The sequence below is a fragment of the Scylla paramamosain genome, chromosome 5, assembly GCF_035594125.1.
Source record: "Scylla paramamosain isolate STU-SP2022 chromosome 5, ASM3559412v1, whole genome shotgun sequence".
NCBI classification, from domain to species: domain Eukaryota; kingdom Metazoa; phylum Arthropoda; class Malacostraca; order Decapoda; family Portunidae; genus Scylla; species Scylla paramamosain.
The window spans coordinates 14,849,192-14,864,296 of record NC_087155.1 but is presented as its reverse complement, the minus strand read 5'-3'; the positions used below and the strand labels follow the sequence as shown (position 1 = coordinate 14,864,296).

The following is a 15,105-nucleotide window of genomic DNA, read 5'->3' as shown; positions in this document are numbered from 1 at the left end:
TAAACCTATACTAAACAACAATTAACAGACTCATAAACACACTTTCCCTTCAAGCAAACAAGACAGTAATAAACACATTTTACCCAAGCAAACACAAGCAAACAACAAACAGATTAACATGAACTAATAAATATAAATTAAACAACAATAACAACAGCAACAGCTTAAACATGCTCTGTCATGCGATAACTTTCATAAGCAAAGAATAAAGAAAAAAATTCATAAGTAAATATTGAGATAAATAAATCAATAACTTTAATAAGCATAAAGTAAACAGAATAATCAATAAATAAATGAATAACCAAAACGAACAATGATAAATTCACAAACATTAAAAAAAGAGCTTCATTAAACAAATTCTTAGAAACAACAACAACAACAACAACAACAACAACAACAACAGCAACAACAACAAAAGCAAAAAAAAATAAGATAGACCACCTCTTTAATAAACGCAACAAAAAGAATAACAATACAACAAATACTTTTCTTGCATCACTAGTTTTTTTTTTCTTTTTTTACGTCATTAAGTACCCGCCATTTTCCTTTCCTTTAAAATATCTCCATTACATTCAAAAACACACACACAGGAACTACATACCTCGATGAAAACAATAACTATCATAACAAAACATGCATCAACTCGTTCTGGACACGCTGCATTCCTTTGTTCCTCCGGTGTTTAACTCTCACGTAATCACCCTCTTTGTCTCACCTCGGTTGTCATTCCCCACCTCTTCCTCTTCCTCTTCTACCCCTCCAACTCACATCCATACGCTGTCATTACAATCTGTCTTCTTCTTCCTTCATTACTTCCTTGTGTCTTCCTTCTGTGTTTTGTTTATATTTTTATACTCCTTTTGTTTTCATTGTTTTCTGTTCACTCTTATCTTTCTCTCTCTCTCTCCTAAGTTTCTCTTAAATCTTAAATACCTCATTATTTCCATTCTTTATTACTTTAATGATACGTTCTTATTTCCTGCTTTCTATATTATGTGTTCATGCATCATCCTTGGGTACCTTTTTTTTATTTATTACAGTATTATTATTATTATTATTATTTTTTGTTTACGCATATAAATTATCCTTCTTTCACGCACACTTATAAAGAACACAGTTTTCAGCTTTTCATTATATTGTCATGACCTTCTGCCGCATTTCCTTATATAGGACATAGCTTCTACATTATATTATACCTATCTACCAGAGCTCGCGTGCATTGTATAGCGGCGTCTGTTGTACGTATATGATATATCGTAATACCAAACACTTTTTTTTTTATTCCGTCTGGACTGGAATAAACAAAAGAAGTGTAGACTTTGTACCATATGTTGATGTGTGTGTGTGTGTGTGTGTGTGTTATAGTCTGTGTTTTTCTGGGTCTCTCCCTCTCTCTCTTTCTTTCTTTCTTTCTTTCTTTCTTTCTTTCTTTCCTTCTTTTCTTACTTTCTGTTTGTTTTTCTGTCTGTCTGTCAGTCTGTCTATCTATCTACCTATCAGTCCGTTTGTCCGTCTATCTGACCCACATTCTTAAACAGATTGTTCTTTTCTTTCAAAATAACTACTTCCAAAAACCACATCAGTGACTAATCAGTTTCTCATATGAATTTCTAACTAATAACAATGCATAGCCTTTCTAAACCATCACCCGAATCAAGAAAACCATCCTTCTGTTAAAATTCAAATTACTTCCACTACAGCGTGTTGAAACTAATGGAAATAAGGCACCGAAACGTTTGAGAATGCGGTCCTGAGAGTGAGAGTGAGAGGGGGAGTGAGAGGAGAGGCGATAGGAGAGCCATAGAGGCGTGTCTTAGCTAACAACCTTCACTCCGCCCCAAGGATAGCGAGAGTGGGCTTGCTAAAGGTTGGCTGACACTCTACTGTTTATTTTTGTCTTTACCGTTCTAGAAGTAGTGGTGGTGGTGGTGGTGTTAGGAGAAGTAGCTGTTGCTGTGTTGTGGTGATTAGGGTGATGATGCTGTTGTGGTGATTAGGGTGATGATGCTGTTGTTGTTGTTGTTGTTGTTGTCTTTACTGTTGTAGTTGGAATAGTGGTAGTAATGGTGGTGGAAGTGGTAGTTATGGCTTTATTGTGGTAATGATGTTGTTGTTGTTGTTGTTGTTCTTGGCTGTATTGGTGTAAAGGGGCAGAGGCACTAGAAGTAATAGTAGTAGAAATAATAGGTGGTAGTGAAGATGGTGATGATAGTACCTTTATCTGCCACGTATATTGACATTTTACATAAATTCACAAGTAACAGTACTAAGAATAAAAGATGATGGTGGTAGTGGTGATGGTGGTGGTGGTAACATTAGTATCAATATCACTCAACCATTCACTTGTAACAGTAGTAGAAACAGTAGGTGGTGATAGAGATGGTAGTGGTGACGGCAGTGCTAGTGCTGGTGCTAGTACTGGTGGTGGTGGTGGTGGCGGTGCTGGTGGTAACATCAATATCAGTTAACCTCAACCTTATATATCGATAGCGACATTTACAAACAGTCACCCAGCAAGTCACCTAATCCCGCGTGATCGTTCCCCCACTTTGCGAGGAAGCGGCGCTGCATCATGCCACCTGCGGCGAGACAAACCCGTGCCGTTCATCACCAGTGTTGCCAGCCTTCCCCCGCCTCCCCCGCCTCTACCACCACCACCACCGCCACCACAGCACGTCTCCACCTTGACACCCACACCTGCAGCTCCTCCCGCGCCTCTCACCTCCCCGTGCCTGTGCCTCCCTGTGCAGCCACGCGATTAACTAAACACTGCCAACTCCTCTTGAAAAGTTAGGCGAAGGGAAAGAGATATACGTTGAATTGAATGGTTGCCTCTAGGTTACTTTATTGGTTGTTTTTGTCGTGTCCAATTATGTATTTGCCAATGTAGTTACACGGCTTACTTCGACGCCCCTTGAAAAGTTAGGTGAAGGTGAAAGATATGTTTGGTAGTGCGAGTGAATGACTTCCTTTCTTTACTTTATTTGCTGTCCTCGCCGTGTCCAGTGTTTAAGTTTTGTCAGTATAATTGTATAGTACTTGACCCCAACACCCTTTGAAAAGTTAGGGAAAAAAATTTGTCAGTGGGATTGAATGACTTCTTCGTTACTTATATTTGCTGTCCTCATCGTGTCCAGTGGTTTTTTGTCAGTATAACTATGCATCCACACCCGTCCATCACCATTTAAAAGTTAGGCAAAGGAAAAAGAAATCTGTCACTACGTTATTTTACAGAGTGTTACATGCATATTACCTCTCCTCGTCTTGCCCAGTGACTATTAAGATTTATCAATAAAGTTACATATCATCTATACCCTGACGCCATTTCCTTGAGTTTCTGAATGGTGTTTCGAGTAAATACAGGAGTGAATACCTAACACCAGTGACGATCTTGAAGCGACTCTCACCTATCCCTTCGAGTTACGCATCCTCACACACCTCTTTAAGTCGCGTTCACCTGTCAACTCACCTGATGAACTAAGCATTGCCAGCATCCCTTTAGAAGCTGGACGAAAAAAGTGCAGTTTACATCAGTGTGATTGAATGACTCCCTCTCGCTGGCTGTCTCCACCACTGAGTATATTACATAAGCGTGGAGAGGCAATAAACTTTTAATGCCTTACCCTCAGATTACTTGTAGAGGCTCAAGAGGCGCGTTGTTTCGGGTTGTACATCGTGATGATTTATTGGATTATTACCTGTGTTATCAGGCCGCTACCATCTCTTCCTTCCCCCTTGTGTTGATAAGAGGAGGACCTTGTAGAGGGGGTGTCCGTTGAGTAGACTAGAGAGATTCATGCGGTGTCTTGGCCAGTGTTTTAGGTGTGCTGAGTGAATTAAAGGTGGTGATGCTCGTGGTAATGGTGACAGATAATGATGGCAGCAAGATTAATCCTGACCAGTGTTTTGTGGTGCAGGACGCTGGGTGAAATGATATTGATAATTGTGATGATAATGACAGTAAGAGTAACGACAAAAACAAGAGCATTGGTAAATTCTGAAAATCTCTCTACCTGTTTATTTTATTTTTTTTATTTATTTATTTATTTATTTTTTTATTTTATTTTATTTTATTTATTTTTTTTTTGTCCTTCGTACGACTTGAACACTTTCCAAAGAGGAGTATTAAGACGCTTCTGGAATTAAATTGGTTAACTTTTTTGCAATCTTCTATAATTAAGTTTTTGGGAGAGACAGATTCACCGGAATTTCTTGTATTTTTTTTAACCACTAGCCAGACTCTTAAACACGTAAAAAATTCAATAAATAGATGAAAAAAAAAAAAAGTATTAACCCAGCAAACACTAATTACCTCAACAGTCTCTAAGGATCGAATCACCTGCCCTAAAATCGTTCCCTAAGTCACGCCATCATTACCAAATCAAACCTTTCCCCTGCGGCCCTGTGACTGTTTGCTCGTGCGCCGCGCCTCACGCCACGCGAGATGCACTATTGCACCGCGAGGGAGATTGCAAGACGGCGAGCATTTTTCCCGTTTCAATCAGTGCGTCGCCTCGGAGCATCTGGCGAGTCACTACCGCGCTGCTCACTCATGGCCGTCCCATTTGGAGGTGACGCTGCAGGGGGAGTAAGGCGAGGCGGGCACCCACCAGCACGCCCCGGCCCTGTCAAGCACACTGGCACTACTCCCGCCGTCCGTCTGGTTCTTGCATGACTGAACGGTATTCCCTGATCACCTTTCCCTGACCGTCTCTCCCTGACCGCCCCTCCCTGGCCTATTCATCGATATATTGTAATCCTGGAGAGTAATCCGCTTGAGTACCGTAATCATATATGGTTTAGTAAGGTATAATGGTCATGTTTTTATAAGCGTGAGTCGTAGATGCTGATTGCACAGTCGTCATCATCACCGTAATTACTGCTATTGTTATTACTGTTGCTGCTGCTGCTACAATTGCTGCTACTACTACTACTACTACTACTACTACTACTACTACTACTACTACAACTACTACTACTACTACTACTACTACTACTACTACTACTACTACTACTTCTTCCTCTTCTTTTCATAATAGCTATTTATATTCTTATTCATATTGTTATTGTTGTTGTGTTTCTTTTTTTGTCTTTTCTTCTTTCTCTACTTCTTCCACTCCTCCTCCTCCTCCTCCTCCTCCATGCTCTTGCCCCATAGCGCGAGTAGGCTTCTTTATACCAAGTCTTCTGGTTGAGAACTTGGATGTTCTGCTCCTCCCCATAGTGTCTTAAACAGGATTTCTTGAGTTGCACCTTTGCAGAGACTCATTCTACCCCACAGAGACTCCTATGCAGTCACAGTGGAAGATAGGGTTGATAGGAGACGTGTGATGTTCTCCGGCCACTTGGTCACCGTCATCATCATCATCGTTGTCATCATCATCATCAACACACAATGATTTAGAAAGTATATGCAAAGTAGTAGTATTAGCATTCCGGTGACTATTGTTAGGTACACAGTGAACATATGGTGTGTGTGTGTGTGTGTGTGTGTGTTGAGTAACAGGCAATAAGGAAGTGGCAAGAGGTGGCGCATGGAGAGAGAGAGAGAGAGAGAGAGAGAGAGAGAGAGAGAGAGAGAGAGAGAGAGAGAGAGAGAGAATTAAAGAAAATAATGACAAGGTATATACGTACTGTACTTACATAAGCCTTTTACCTTTCCACGGCCACTCTTACCTTACCTGAATTAATTACCAACACTCTCGCCTCACTTTACCTTTTTCTTGCCCTTTGTAACCCTGTGTAGTAGTGCCGCATCTGAGGAGCCCGTCTCTCGCGTAGACAAATAGACAGATAGACAGATATACGGTCAGACAGACAGATAGATAGATTGTTTCACCGTAAGTACCTTACATAAATAAAAACAAATAAGTGAGGTACGCTGGTGAAAAATTTCGCGAGGCCATTTCGTGAAGTTTGAGAGCAATGGGAGGACGGGAAGGAGAAAAGCAGGAAGGAAGGGAGGGAAGGGAGGGGAGAGAAAATGAAGCGTGGGAGGGAAGGGGGAAGAGACATAAGGAGGTGGAAGTAATAATGTGTCGCTCTCCTTCGCCTCAAGGTCAGCAGGAGGGGAGGAAGGCATGGAGGCTTCCAGGACGTGCGGGTGTTATGTATGAGGAAGCGTTGCCCTCACAACCAAGGCCGCGACCCTGCCGTGTGTCTGGTGTGTGTGTGTGTGTGTTTACAGGAGTGAGTTTGTTGTGTCTCGAATGTGTGTTTGAAGGAGTGAGTCAAGCTCGTTATGTTTCGAGTATATGTCTGTACGTGCGTGCGTGCGCGCTTGTTGTTATCCTATCCTGCCCCCTCAGGTGACCCTCGTGGTGGTGGCGGCGGTGGCGGCGGCTCCCAAGAAGCCTACCAAGAGCTTCCCCAAGAAGTACGACGCGGCGGTGCACAGCGTGAAGGATACGTACAGCGTGTACCACCACGCCGCAGACGAGGACATGGTGGTGCCGGACTTCAGCCCCTTCAGGGCCCTCCTGCCCCAGATCCCAACCTTCCCCATCCCAGAGGAGTCCTCATACACGGGGCTCGGGGACGCCGTGGCCGAGGATGACATGTCCCCCCCGCCTGAGGACACTTATAGCAGCGTGTCAGGTGTGAACCACGACGCCCTCGTCCCTCCCCCAGTCTCCCCAGCCCCCAAAGCCCCCAGCTCTTACCTCACCTATGAGGGACCCAGCGAGGAGCCCCTGAGGCCCCCGCCCACCTCCACCTACGCCCAGCCCCCCAAGGACGCGTCAGGTTCCGAGGTGCTGAGGTCCCTGGCCGCCATGATCCAGGCCCTGCCACACATCAGCTCCTACACCAATTACCGGCAAGCCGCTGCAGCCCAGGCCGAGGATGGAGGCCCCGCCCGCCAGATGCAGCCGCCCCAGCAGCCCAGCTCTTACGCCAGCGTGCCAAGCCAACCATCCCCCAGCCAAGACGAAGACGGCCCCGTGGTGCTGCCCCTGAGAGGCCTCGCTGCTCCTCAGTAGTGACCGTTACCAACAGTGGCAGCGGTAGGCACGGCCACACGAAAATTCCGTTGCTGGTCTGCACGCTGTGCTGATCTCCATTTCATGAACTTGTACACAGCGCCTCAAGTGGCAATACAGTGCTTATCAGGGCGCTGTGCCGCAGTGAGTGAGCCTTCCTTCCTCCCTAACCGTTGGTCACGTGACAGTGTAATCAAGATATTTGTTATTTGTGAGCAACTATCCGCTATTTGTGGAACGAGCGACGCCTGTGCTGCCTTGCTGTGCCACGATTAGCAGCAGCTGTGCTGTCAGACGCCCCTTGTGTGGCTGCGTCTGGCCGCGCGGCATCACGGACACTGGCGCGGAGGAGAGGACACTTCTAAAAGCTGTATATAAAACACACTTTCATAATAAAATTACTTTACAAGTATGTAGTTACATTTGTGTTGACATCAAAGTTGTATACCTTCATGTTCGTGAGATATAAACACCTGGAAGCAGAGACGCCTTCACTCCCCGACACAGTTCCTGTCAGTGTCAAAACAGACCCAGTGTTGATTTGCACCTCAGCCCGCTCCGCACCACCGAAGGTTGACCCACATTTTACGGGTCGGCCACCTACACGCGTGAATTCAATCTTGTACCTTGTGCCTGCTGCCGCGGCTGCTGCCTTATCATCGCGGTGGTGCAAGGCGTGGCGGCTGCACCGGAACAAGGCACACTGAACACACGTTATTTTAATACAATAAATTAGAATGGAAATCCATTGTACAACTTTCACCTAAATTTCAGAATAAATAGACAAACCATGCTACATGCATTACATTTATCATTATATTAGTAAGTCAGGACATGAATCTGCGCGGTGCCATCACTTATCATTGAGTATGGACTCTTAATATACAGCAAGTACTAACACTCGTCACTGCCCAGCAGGGCGCCATGCAGTGGTGACAGACAGGCACAACAGCACGGCGGCTCTGAGCAGATCCCCTTGTCAGTGTCTGGTTTCCTCGGGTGTCCTGTTGAAGTTTTTAAGTCCCTGCTGCCAATGCAACGTTTTCTGTGGCGAGGTTGCATTTGGTGACGGGCTGAGCAGTTTCCCGGCACTGGATATTATGATGTGCTGTTGGTGGGAGCCGCGCCGCAGCGTGCCGTACTGGCCCAGAAAGCACGACAATTGTGGCTCACGGGTGTGTGCAGGCTCTTCCTCCCTCTTCTGAAATGACCGTCGCCTCACTACTCAAGAAACTCATCACTACCACAATGATATACACAACTTGTACTATTCACACCCATGTAAAAATCGGCAATAAATAATCCTTGTACTGTGACTACTTTTCACGGCTGGTACCTTTTGCTCCCCGCCTTCACGGTCGCGCGGCTTGACACTGCGCGAAGCTTATCACGGATCGCAAGACTGGGCGGCGAGAACCTGGCTGGAGCATGTGGCTTTCACGTCATCCTTGTAGACATGAACAGCTCATTAGTTCAACATTAGTAACCATGTCGAATATTAGTAAAAATAACCAGGAACAGCTGCTTTATGCCACACACACACCAAACCCTGCGTTTGTAATCAATAAGGTTCTCGTAAAGTTATCCCAAGGTTGCCATTTGCCCGCGAGTTACAGAAGGGTCAAACATACAAGAGAGGAGCTAGATCACCAGCAGCAGCAGACTCATGTCAGTCCTCAGCAGGAAGAAAGGTCTAGCCCAATCATCTTCTCCATTTATCTGTGTCACCTGCGGGGTCATTGTGTTGCTATGGGATCACGGTTGAGGAGGCTAAGTCAGTAGTACCACGCCTCTTTGTCTCATGGCGCCTCGCTGTGTGGATACATTTAGACTGATTCTTATCTGTAGTATCTCTAATCAGTGACATGTGTGAACCTCTTTACTGTGACACTGTTCCATTAAAGATAAGCGAAAGTATTTTCAGTTTATACTAAAATAGCACACCTCGTGATAGAACTTGAGGTTGTCTTAATTATTTACTTATTTATCTATTCATTCTAATTTTTTTTTTTTTTTCATAAAGGATACTACGATTGAGATAAGCGTTTATCATCTAAGAAAAACAACCCCGTGGTGTCGTACAAACAGTAACTATTCAAAACATCCTGGCAAGACCGTCACACTCTTCCGTCACCTACAGGACAATGCTGCTCCTCGCTTGACTCGTAACACTTGCATAACCTGTCCTTTTCAAGATACGCCTCGCTTAGCACTCTACACCACCACCACCATCAGCATTTCCTCAGAGACGAACCACTCGTTCCCACACAGAGGTTACATAAATCATTACATCACGATCCCCTCTTTCCTCTTCCCCCCCACAAACACACACATCTTACGTTTACTATTCGTACTCTCGCACCAAAGCAAAACCTTTTCCCTAATAGTAACGCGTCACTCCTTGGTGGACTGCTGTCGTCTCCTGGTGGGGATGAAGGCAGCTCCCTCGTCCCTAAGCTCCTTGCACCCTCACCTGCCAGCCACGCCAAGACCCTCCCGCCGCTCACCACCGCGCCTCTGTCTACCGCGAGCAGGTCTTCTATTTCGTACTCCGTATACCAGAATTTGATCTTGTCTTCGTGTTTCTCTCTTAATTTTTCCTCCGTTGTTGCTTAAATCGCTGTTTTATCATCAGTGTTTACGTTTTCTTCAAGTTTTCGGACCGAAGTACACCCTTTCCTTGATCCTCGGAACGTTTCTTTATTTATCTCCTGTTTTTTTTTTTTCACCATTCTGCCACAGATGACAAAGTGGCATTCTTGCTGTAGTTCCCGTATCAATCCGCCAGTCGTAGTGTTGCCATGTAGACCTCGTATTGGATGCAAAATTAGTCCTTATTGATGCAGTTCCCACATAAGTTTTACCTGCCACGGTATTCCCAAGCCGTAAACTAATCTTATCCAATCATGGTGTTGCAATGTAGACCTCGTGCTGGAAGAAGAGCACCAGTTCCGGGATGAGTCCTTGGGAAGGTAGGAAATGAGTGCTCGCCTCGAGGGTAACTACACAGGAAAGAGGGTTTTTGTGGTAGAGAGAGGGAAAAAATCAAACTGCACGTCACGACAAATAAGTATTTACTGCGTAACCTTACGTGAAAGATGCATGCACGAGACGGAAATGTTCTCATCATAGGGAGAGAGAGAGAGAGAGAGAGAGAGAGAGAGAGAGAGAGAGAGAGAGAGAGAGAGAGAGAGAGAGAGAGAGAGAGAGAGAGAGAGAAGGGAAAAATTATTAACAACGATGAGTAATGGTAATAATAATAGTAATAATAATAAAAATAATAATAATAATAATGATAATAATAATAATAATAATAATAATAATAATAATAATAATAATAATAATAATAATAATAATAATAATAAAAGAGAAAACTACTACTACTACTACTACTACTACTACTACTACTACTACTATCATCATCATCATCATCATCATCATCATCATCATCATCATCATTATGGGCTGTCGTATACACCAACACTTGTATACTGATGCGCGGCGTGGATCCATAACTCAAGGTCAGGACTAAGGACAGAGGTGCTGGAGGTGATGTGCTGCTGCTGAATAATTTGACTGAGGAGCAAACTTCGCACCACAAACCACGGGAAGTGTCAAGGCTGTTATTGTCAGATGGAAGCTGATGCCTCATGATCCTCCCTCAGCGAATCTTACAGAAGACTAAGGGGAAGGCGGCGGACGGGGAGGCACTGCGGCAGATTGTCACCTCGAGAAGAAAGACGAGGAGTCCAGACGCCAGGCCGATCCCGAACACTGCAAACACTGCCTGAGGAGCGAGAGGCGGCATCAGGCGAGGCACCCACGGGTCTGCCACCACAGAAAATGGGAATATGATGAAATTAATGTGCTGTTTAATGTCAAAAGGTAATAAGATGACTAAGATGCTAATTTTGCTCCTGAAGGTAAGAGACATTATAACTCACCCAGTCATGAAACACTAGCTAGGGACGAGTTTGGGAAGTACGGGAGTGATGTCTGTATTGGTTTGTTACTGTTAGGCTGTTAATTTCTCTCCTGCACTCCTCTATACGCCCAAGAGCGGCTCTCCACAGAAAGCAGTTCCTTGAGAAATCATGATGTCCTTGAGCATCGATCTGTCCTAAAAATCTTTGTTTTGATCAATAATTTTGCTTGTGGCGAAATATTTATTACTGAACCAATTGAAATAAGGAGTGTTACTTACAAAACTGATGGATATCTGTACACTGATGTTTTGTAGATATATGAAAATATATCTACAAAACGGCATTGTTTATATTTTGCGAGCACCGCTGTACGTATACTGCGTCGTAGGACACCTCACACCCTCCACCAAGCTCCCTTGCCCTCGGCCCAGGTAGACGCGTACCCAAACAGCTGCCAGAGCTAGTCTCGTCCCCTCATTAAATTTATACCACTCAATATACTGTGGTGATTAGTCTGTGTTTAGCAGCCTTTCACTACGCTGGTGTAGTTTTGGTGAACTAGATATAGGAGTGTAGGCACTGTCTGTATTTTTCGCAGTATATTCTCTATGATACACACACACACACACACCACATTTCCTCTTATGAAAACGATCTCTTTATAATACCTTATTTAGGAATGCTGCCTTAAGGTTCATGAAGAGTACAAGGACGGAGGAAGAAGACACTGGTATCTATTACGCACCCACAGACTGGCAAGAGAGAATGGCTGGTGCACGGTGACAGTGGACGGCGACGAGTCACACACCGTGGCGTTGGGGATCCCCTGTTGCAGCCAATAGTCGTACAAGCCAGACTCCACCACTGCCCGCACCCTGTGAGGACACGGGCGTCACACAGGACAAGTGGCACATCCTGCTCAAAGCGCATCCTTGGGAACAGGAGTGCATTATTGAGGAGGGTAAATGTAACCAAGCAAGCCTGTCAACGGAACACTAACTCAAAATATGAGCCAAAGAGCAATAAAAAAAAAAAAGGAAGACGAAGAAGAAAAACAAGAGAGACACGTGCACATTTGTAGCTGTTAAAAAGACAATAGCGTATCATAAATATTTACATCAAGAAATACCAGAAAAAAATGGAAAATATAACTGTTAAAAAGACAGTAACATAAACATTCATATCGAAAAATACACACACAAAAAAAAAAGTATAACTCTTAAAAAGACAATAACATAACATTAAAAAACAAAAGAAAAAATCAACATACATTACTTCAACATCAAACTTCCACATTGCACCTAACCAGTCCTGCATCACACATCCGCCCGAACTTATAGCACACAGCAAGGCCACGAAGCACAGTGGTAGTGAAAGGGATGATAAACATGACGGGGGCTCTCTGGCCACTGACCTGGCGTCGATGGCGGGCATGATAGTGTTGTTCTTGGGCGCGATGATACTGTAGCTGAAGGACACCAAGCTCTCCTTGGCGATGTACAGCAAGCACCGACCTGAGGGAGGCACAGGGGGAGGGTTAGTCTTGTGCAGAGAAGCTATAGAGAGTCATAAGCTTTCTTGTGCTAGTGGTACGTTGACTAGTTAGCCGCTTCATTGGTTTCAGTAGCTCATTTACACCCGTTCGAGCCTCGCACCGAGACTATAACGGAGAGACAGGAACAGGAAGGCAGACTCAAGCAGCCTCACCGCCACAGTGTGTACAAGCACGCCGTGCTTCCCTAATCTAGAGTCTCGCTACCCGAACCCAAATCAACAAATCTGTTTTTTCACTTGCTGGTGTGGCTGAGATGTGATTTTGATTTATTAGTAAGGAATGTTTGTGGGTGTCATTGTAAGAACGTGTGTGTGTATGGTTGTCTTGTTTTATCTGTCCACTCTTCCCGTGGCGGTGTTGACCTGGTATATAGATGCACTGCTTTATCATACTCATAAAAAGAGCAGCATCCACACAAATATCCTGGCCAGCACCCGTGTGGAAGCGCCACTCTCATGGATGATGCAATATGTCCTTATGAATAGATAGTGTTTCGCTTACATTATGTTTGATCTATAGTTTGGCTGCAGGATACTGAGTTCTGAATGTTAAGGTACGATGGAAAAAATCACATCTTGATGGTAATGTTCTGTGACTATAGCAATACCTCAGATGTGAAGGAAGATGAACGGAATAAACAAATGAATGGCAATACAAGACGAGCAGGTAGAGCAGACTGCCTGGCAGGGGTGGTGGCTGTGAGGCAGCCCTCAGCCGCTCCTCACCTCTGCTGCTGAAGTCCCTGGCCTTCAGACTGACGCCAGAGAGAGTGGTCACGATGGAGGCGTAGTCCCCAAGGCCCATCAGACGGAACCACTCTGGAGTTCCTGCACGTTCCCAGTCCAGGCGTCCCAGCGCCCTCAAACCGTACAGGTCATGCAGCACCCCAGACTCTGCTTGCTGCTCCCCGCGGCGGCACGGACGAGGGTTGCCGCCGAGGTTACGATGTCGTGGATGGGAGTGACAAAAAACAGTCAGTTCAATATAACTAAGAGATACACTAGCATCCCGGGGTGCTTTCCGTACGTGCATGTGTATAAGAGTAGTATATGACAGTGAAGTTAAAAAAGATTATGAAATAACAGGTGCCAACGGATCAGCAGTCTAAAACGAGAGTATATGCTGTACTATGTACGTACTGCTACCAGTAAACTACGTACGGAAGAACAGGATTGAATATATGTTATCTAAAATAAATTCTTAAATAGTGCACGGCGATGATACCCACCTCCAGTATCTGAGTGTAGGCTGTGTTGCCTCTCATTATCACTTTGACGTGAGAAGCCTCGAGGAGATCATCGGCAGTCTGGATGGGCCGCGGCACTTGACGCACGGTCATGACGGACACCAGAAGGCCGCTGTAGCTCCAGACGACCAGGGCGGAGGCCACTATCCACCCACCCACCACCAGCCGCAGCCGCTGTCCACACAGTGGCATGGTCACGCCTGCAGCAGGGAATGTGTGAGCCAGTGTGTGCTTCGTGACCTCCTCCACCCACCAGCCTGCTGACTCGTGCACCAAGGCAGCGAGTCCTGCACCCTCACCTTGCTGCATGAGGGCGCCGTACAGCTGCAGGAACACACTGTGAGGCCACTGCCGCCACGCCTGGCCCAGGCGCCCGACTAGCAGCGTGGCCAACCACACCACCACCAGCGTGGCCATCAGCATGCCCCACAGGGCGGGCGAGAGCGGCAGCAGGAAGGCCCACGGGTCGATGTCAATGCTTCCTACGCTCGTCACAATCCTGAGGTCAGTGTGGGCGACAGGTTGCGAGTATCCCACCGCCAGCCAGCGGGGCTCCGTGATGGCGAAGGGGCCCAGGCCAAGGTCTACCTCCTGTATCGGGCGAAGCAAGTGAAGGACACCAGAGGATGAGTAATGAGGGATAAGATCAAGATATTTATGTCTATCTGTGTGTGCGTTTATACGTGTACACACCCCTCTGTTGACGAGGCCGACCATGCCATTCCAGGTGCCGTCCTCGTTCAGACTGCCGAAGGTGTTATCCTTGGGGCGCACCAGCCGGTACCTAGAGCAGCGTGACACACTCACTCACTCTCACCACACTATGGCCCTAATTCACACTGCCCCTAACACTGTACTCATGAGTATCCCGCCACAATTATGACGATCGAATACAAGACTAATTAAGTCGTCTTCCCTCTAACACACTGAATTCCTTCCTAGTAACAAATTAGGATACCAAGATCACCCCCCCCACCCACATAGTTCTTCCCACTCCGAATCTCACGTAAAGTTCATGCTGATGGCGAGGATCTGGAAGAAGTTCGCCATGGCACCCTCGATGGTGATGGAGCCTTCCTGGCCCTCACCATTACCATCCACGTTCTTCTCCACCCATTTGAGGTGCGGCCACCATTGCTCCACCGTCGCCGCCACCTCCACCTCATCCCGGAACCTGCGAGATCGAGGCGCTCCGTACAGTGTGGAGTCGTGGTGACCTCATCAGAACCGTCGTCACCCAGGGAGCACCAAGAAATGATACATAAAAGAAGAAGAAAGAAAATGCGACAATAAGAATGAAAAAATGAAGAAATGAAGGAGGAAGAATACAAACATGAAAGCAATTATCAGGATTACAAGAAGTTATCACAACCGCCAGTCTTGACATTGCCATTATAC

General features: G+C 45.7%; 2 protein-coding genes across 2 annotated transcripts in view; one reads left to right on the top strand and one right to left on the bottom strand.

Annotated features, from left to right (window-relative positions):
- LOC135100576 (uncharacterized) overlaps positions 1 to 8,291 on the top strand; it is a 30,178-nt gene extending 21,887 nt beyond the window's left edge. The window contains exon 2 of the mRNA XM_064003593.1: positions 6,309 to 8,291. Within this exon, the coding sequence (XP_063859663.1) occupies positions 6,309 to 6,980 (672 nt within the window). The 3' untranslated portion in view covers positions 6,981 to 8,291. The remainder of the gene's footprint in view (positions 1 to 6,308) is intronic.
- A 4,718-nt stretch (positions 8,292 to 13,009) lies between these two features.
- On the bottom strand, positions 13,010 to 15,053 carry LOC135100314 (uncharacterized). Its single transcript, XM_064003153.1, has 2 exons — positions 14,714 to 15,053; positions 13,010 to 14,491 (listed from the first exon to the last, which is right to left on the bottom strand). Exons 1-2 carry the CDS (start codon positions 14,755 to 14,757, stop codon positions 13,645 to 13,647), a joined length of 891 nt encoding a protein of 296 aa, XP_063859223.1. The 5' UTR covers positions 14,758 to 15,053; the 3' UTR covers positions 13,010 to 13,644.
- Between the last annotated feature and the right edge of the window lie 52 nt (positions 15,054 to 15,105).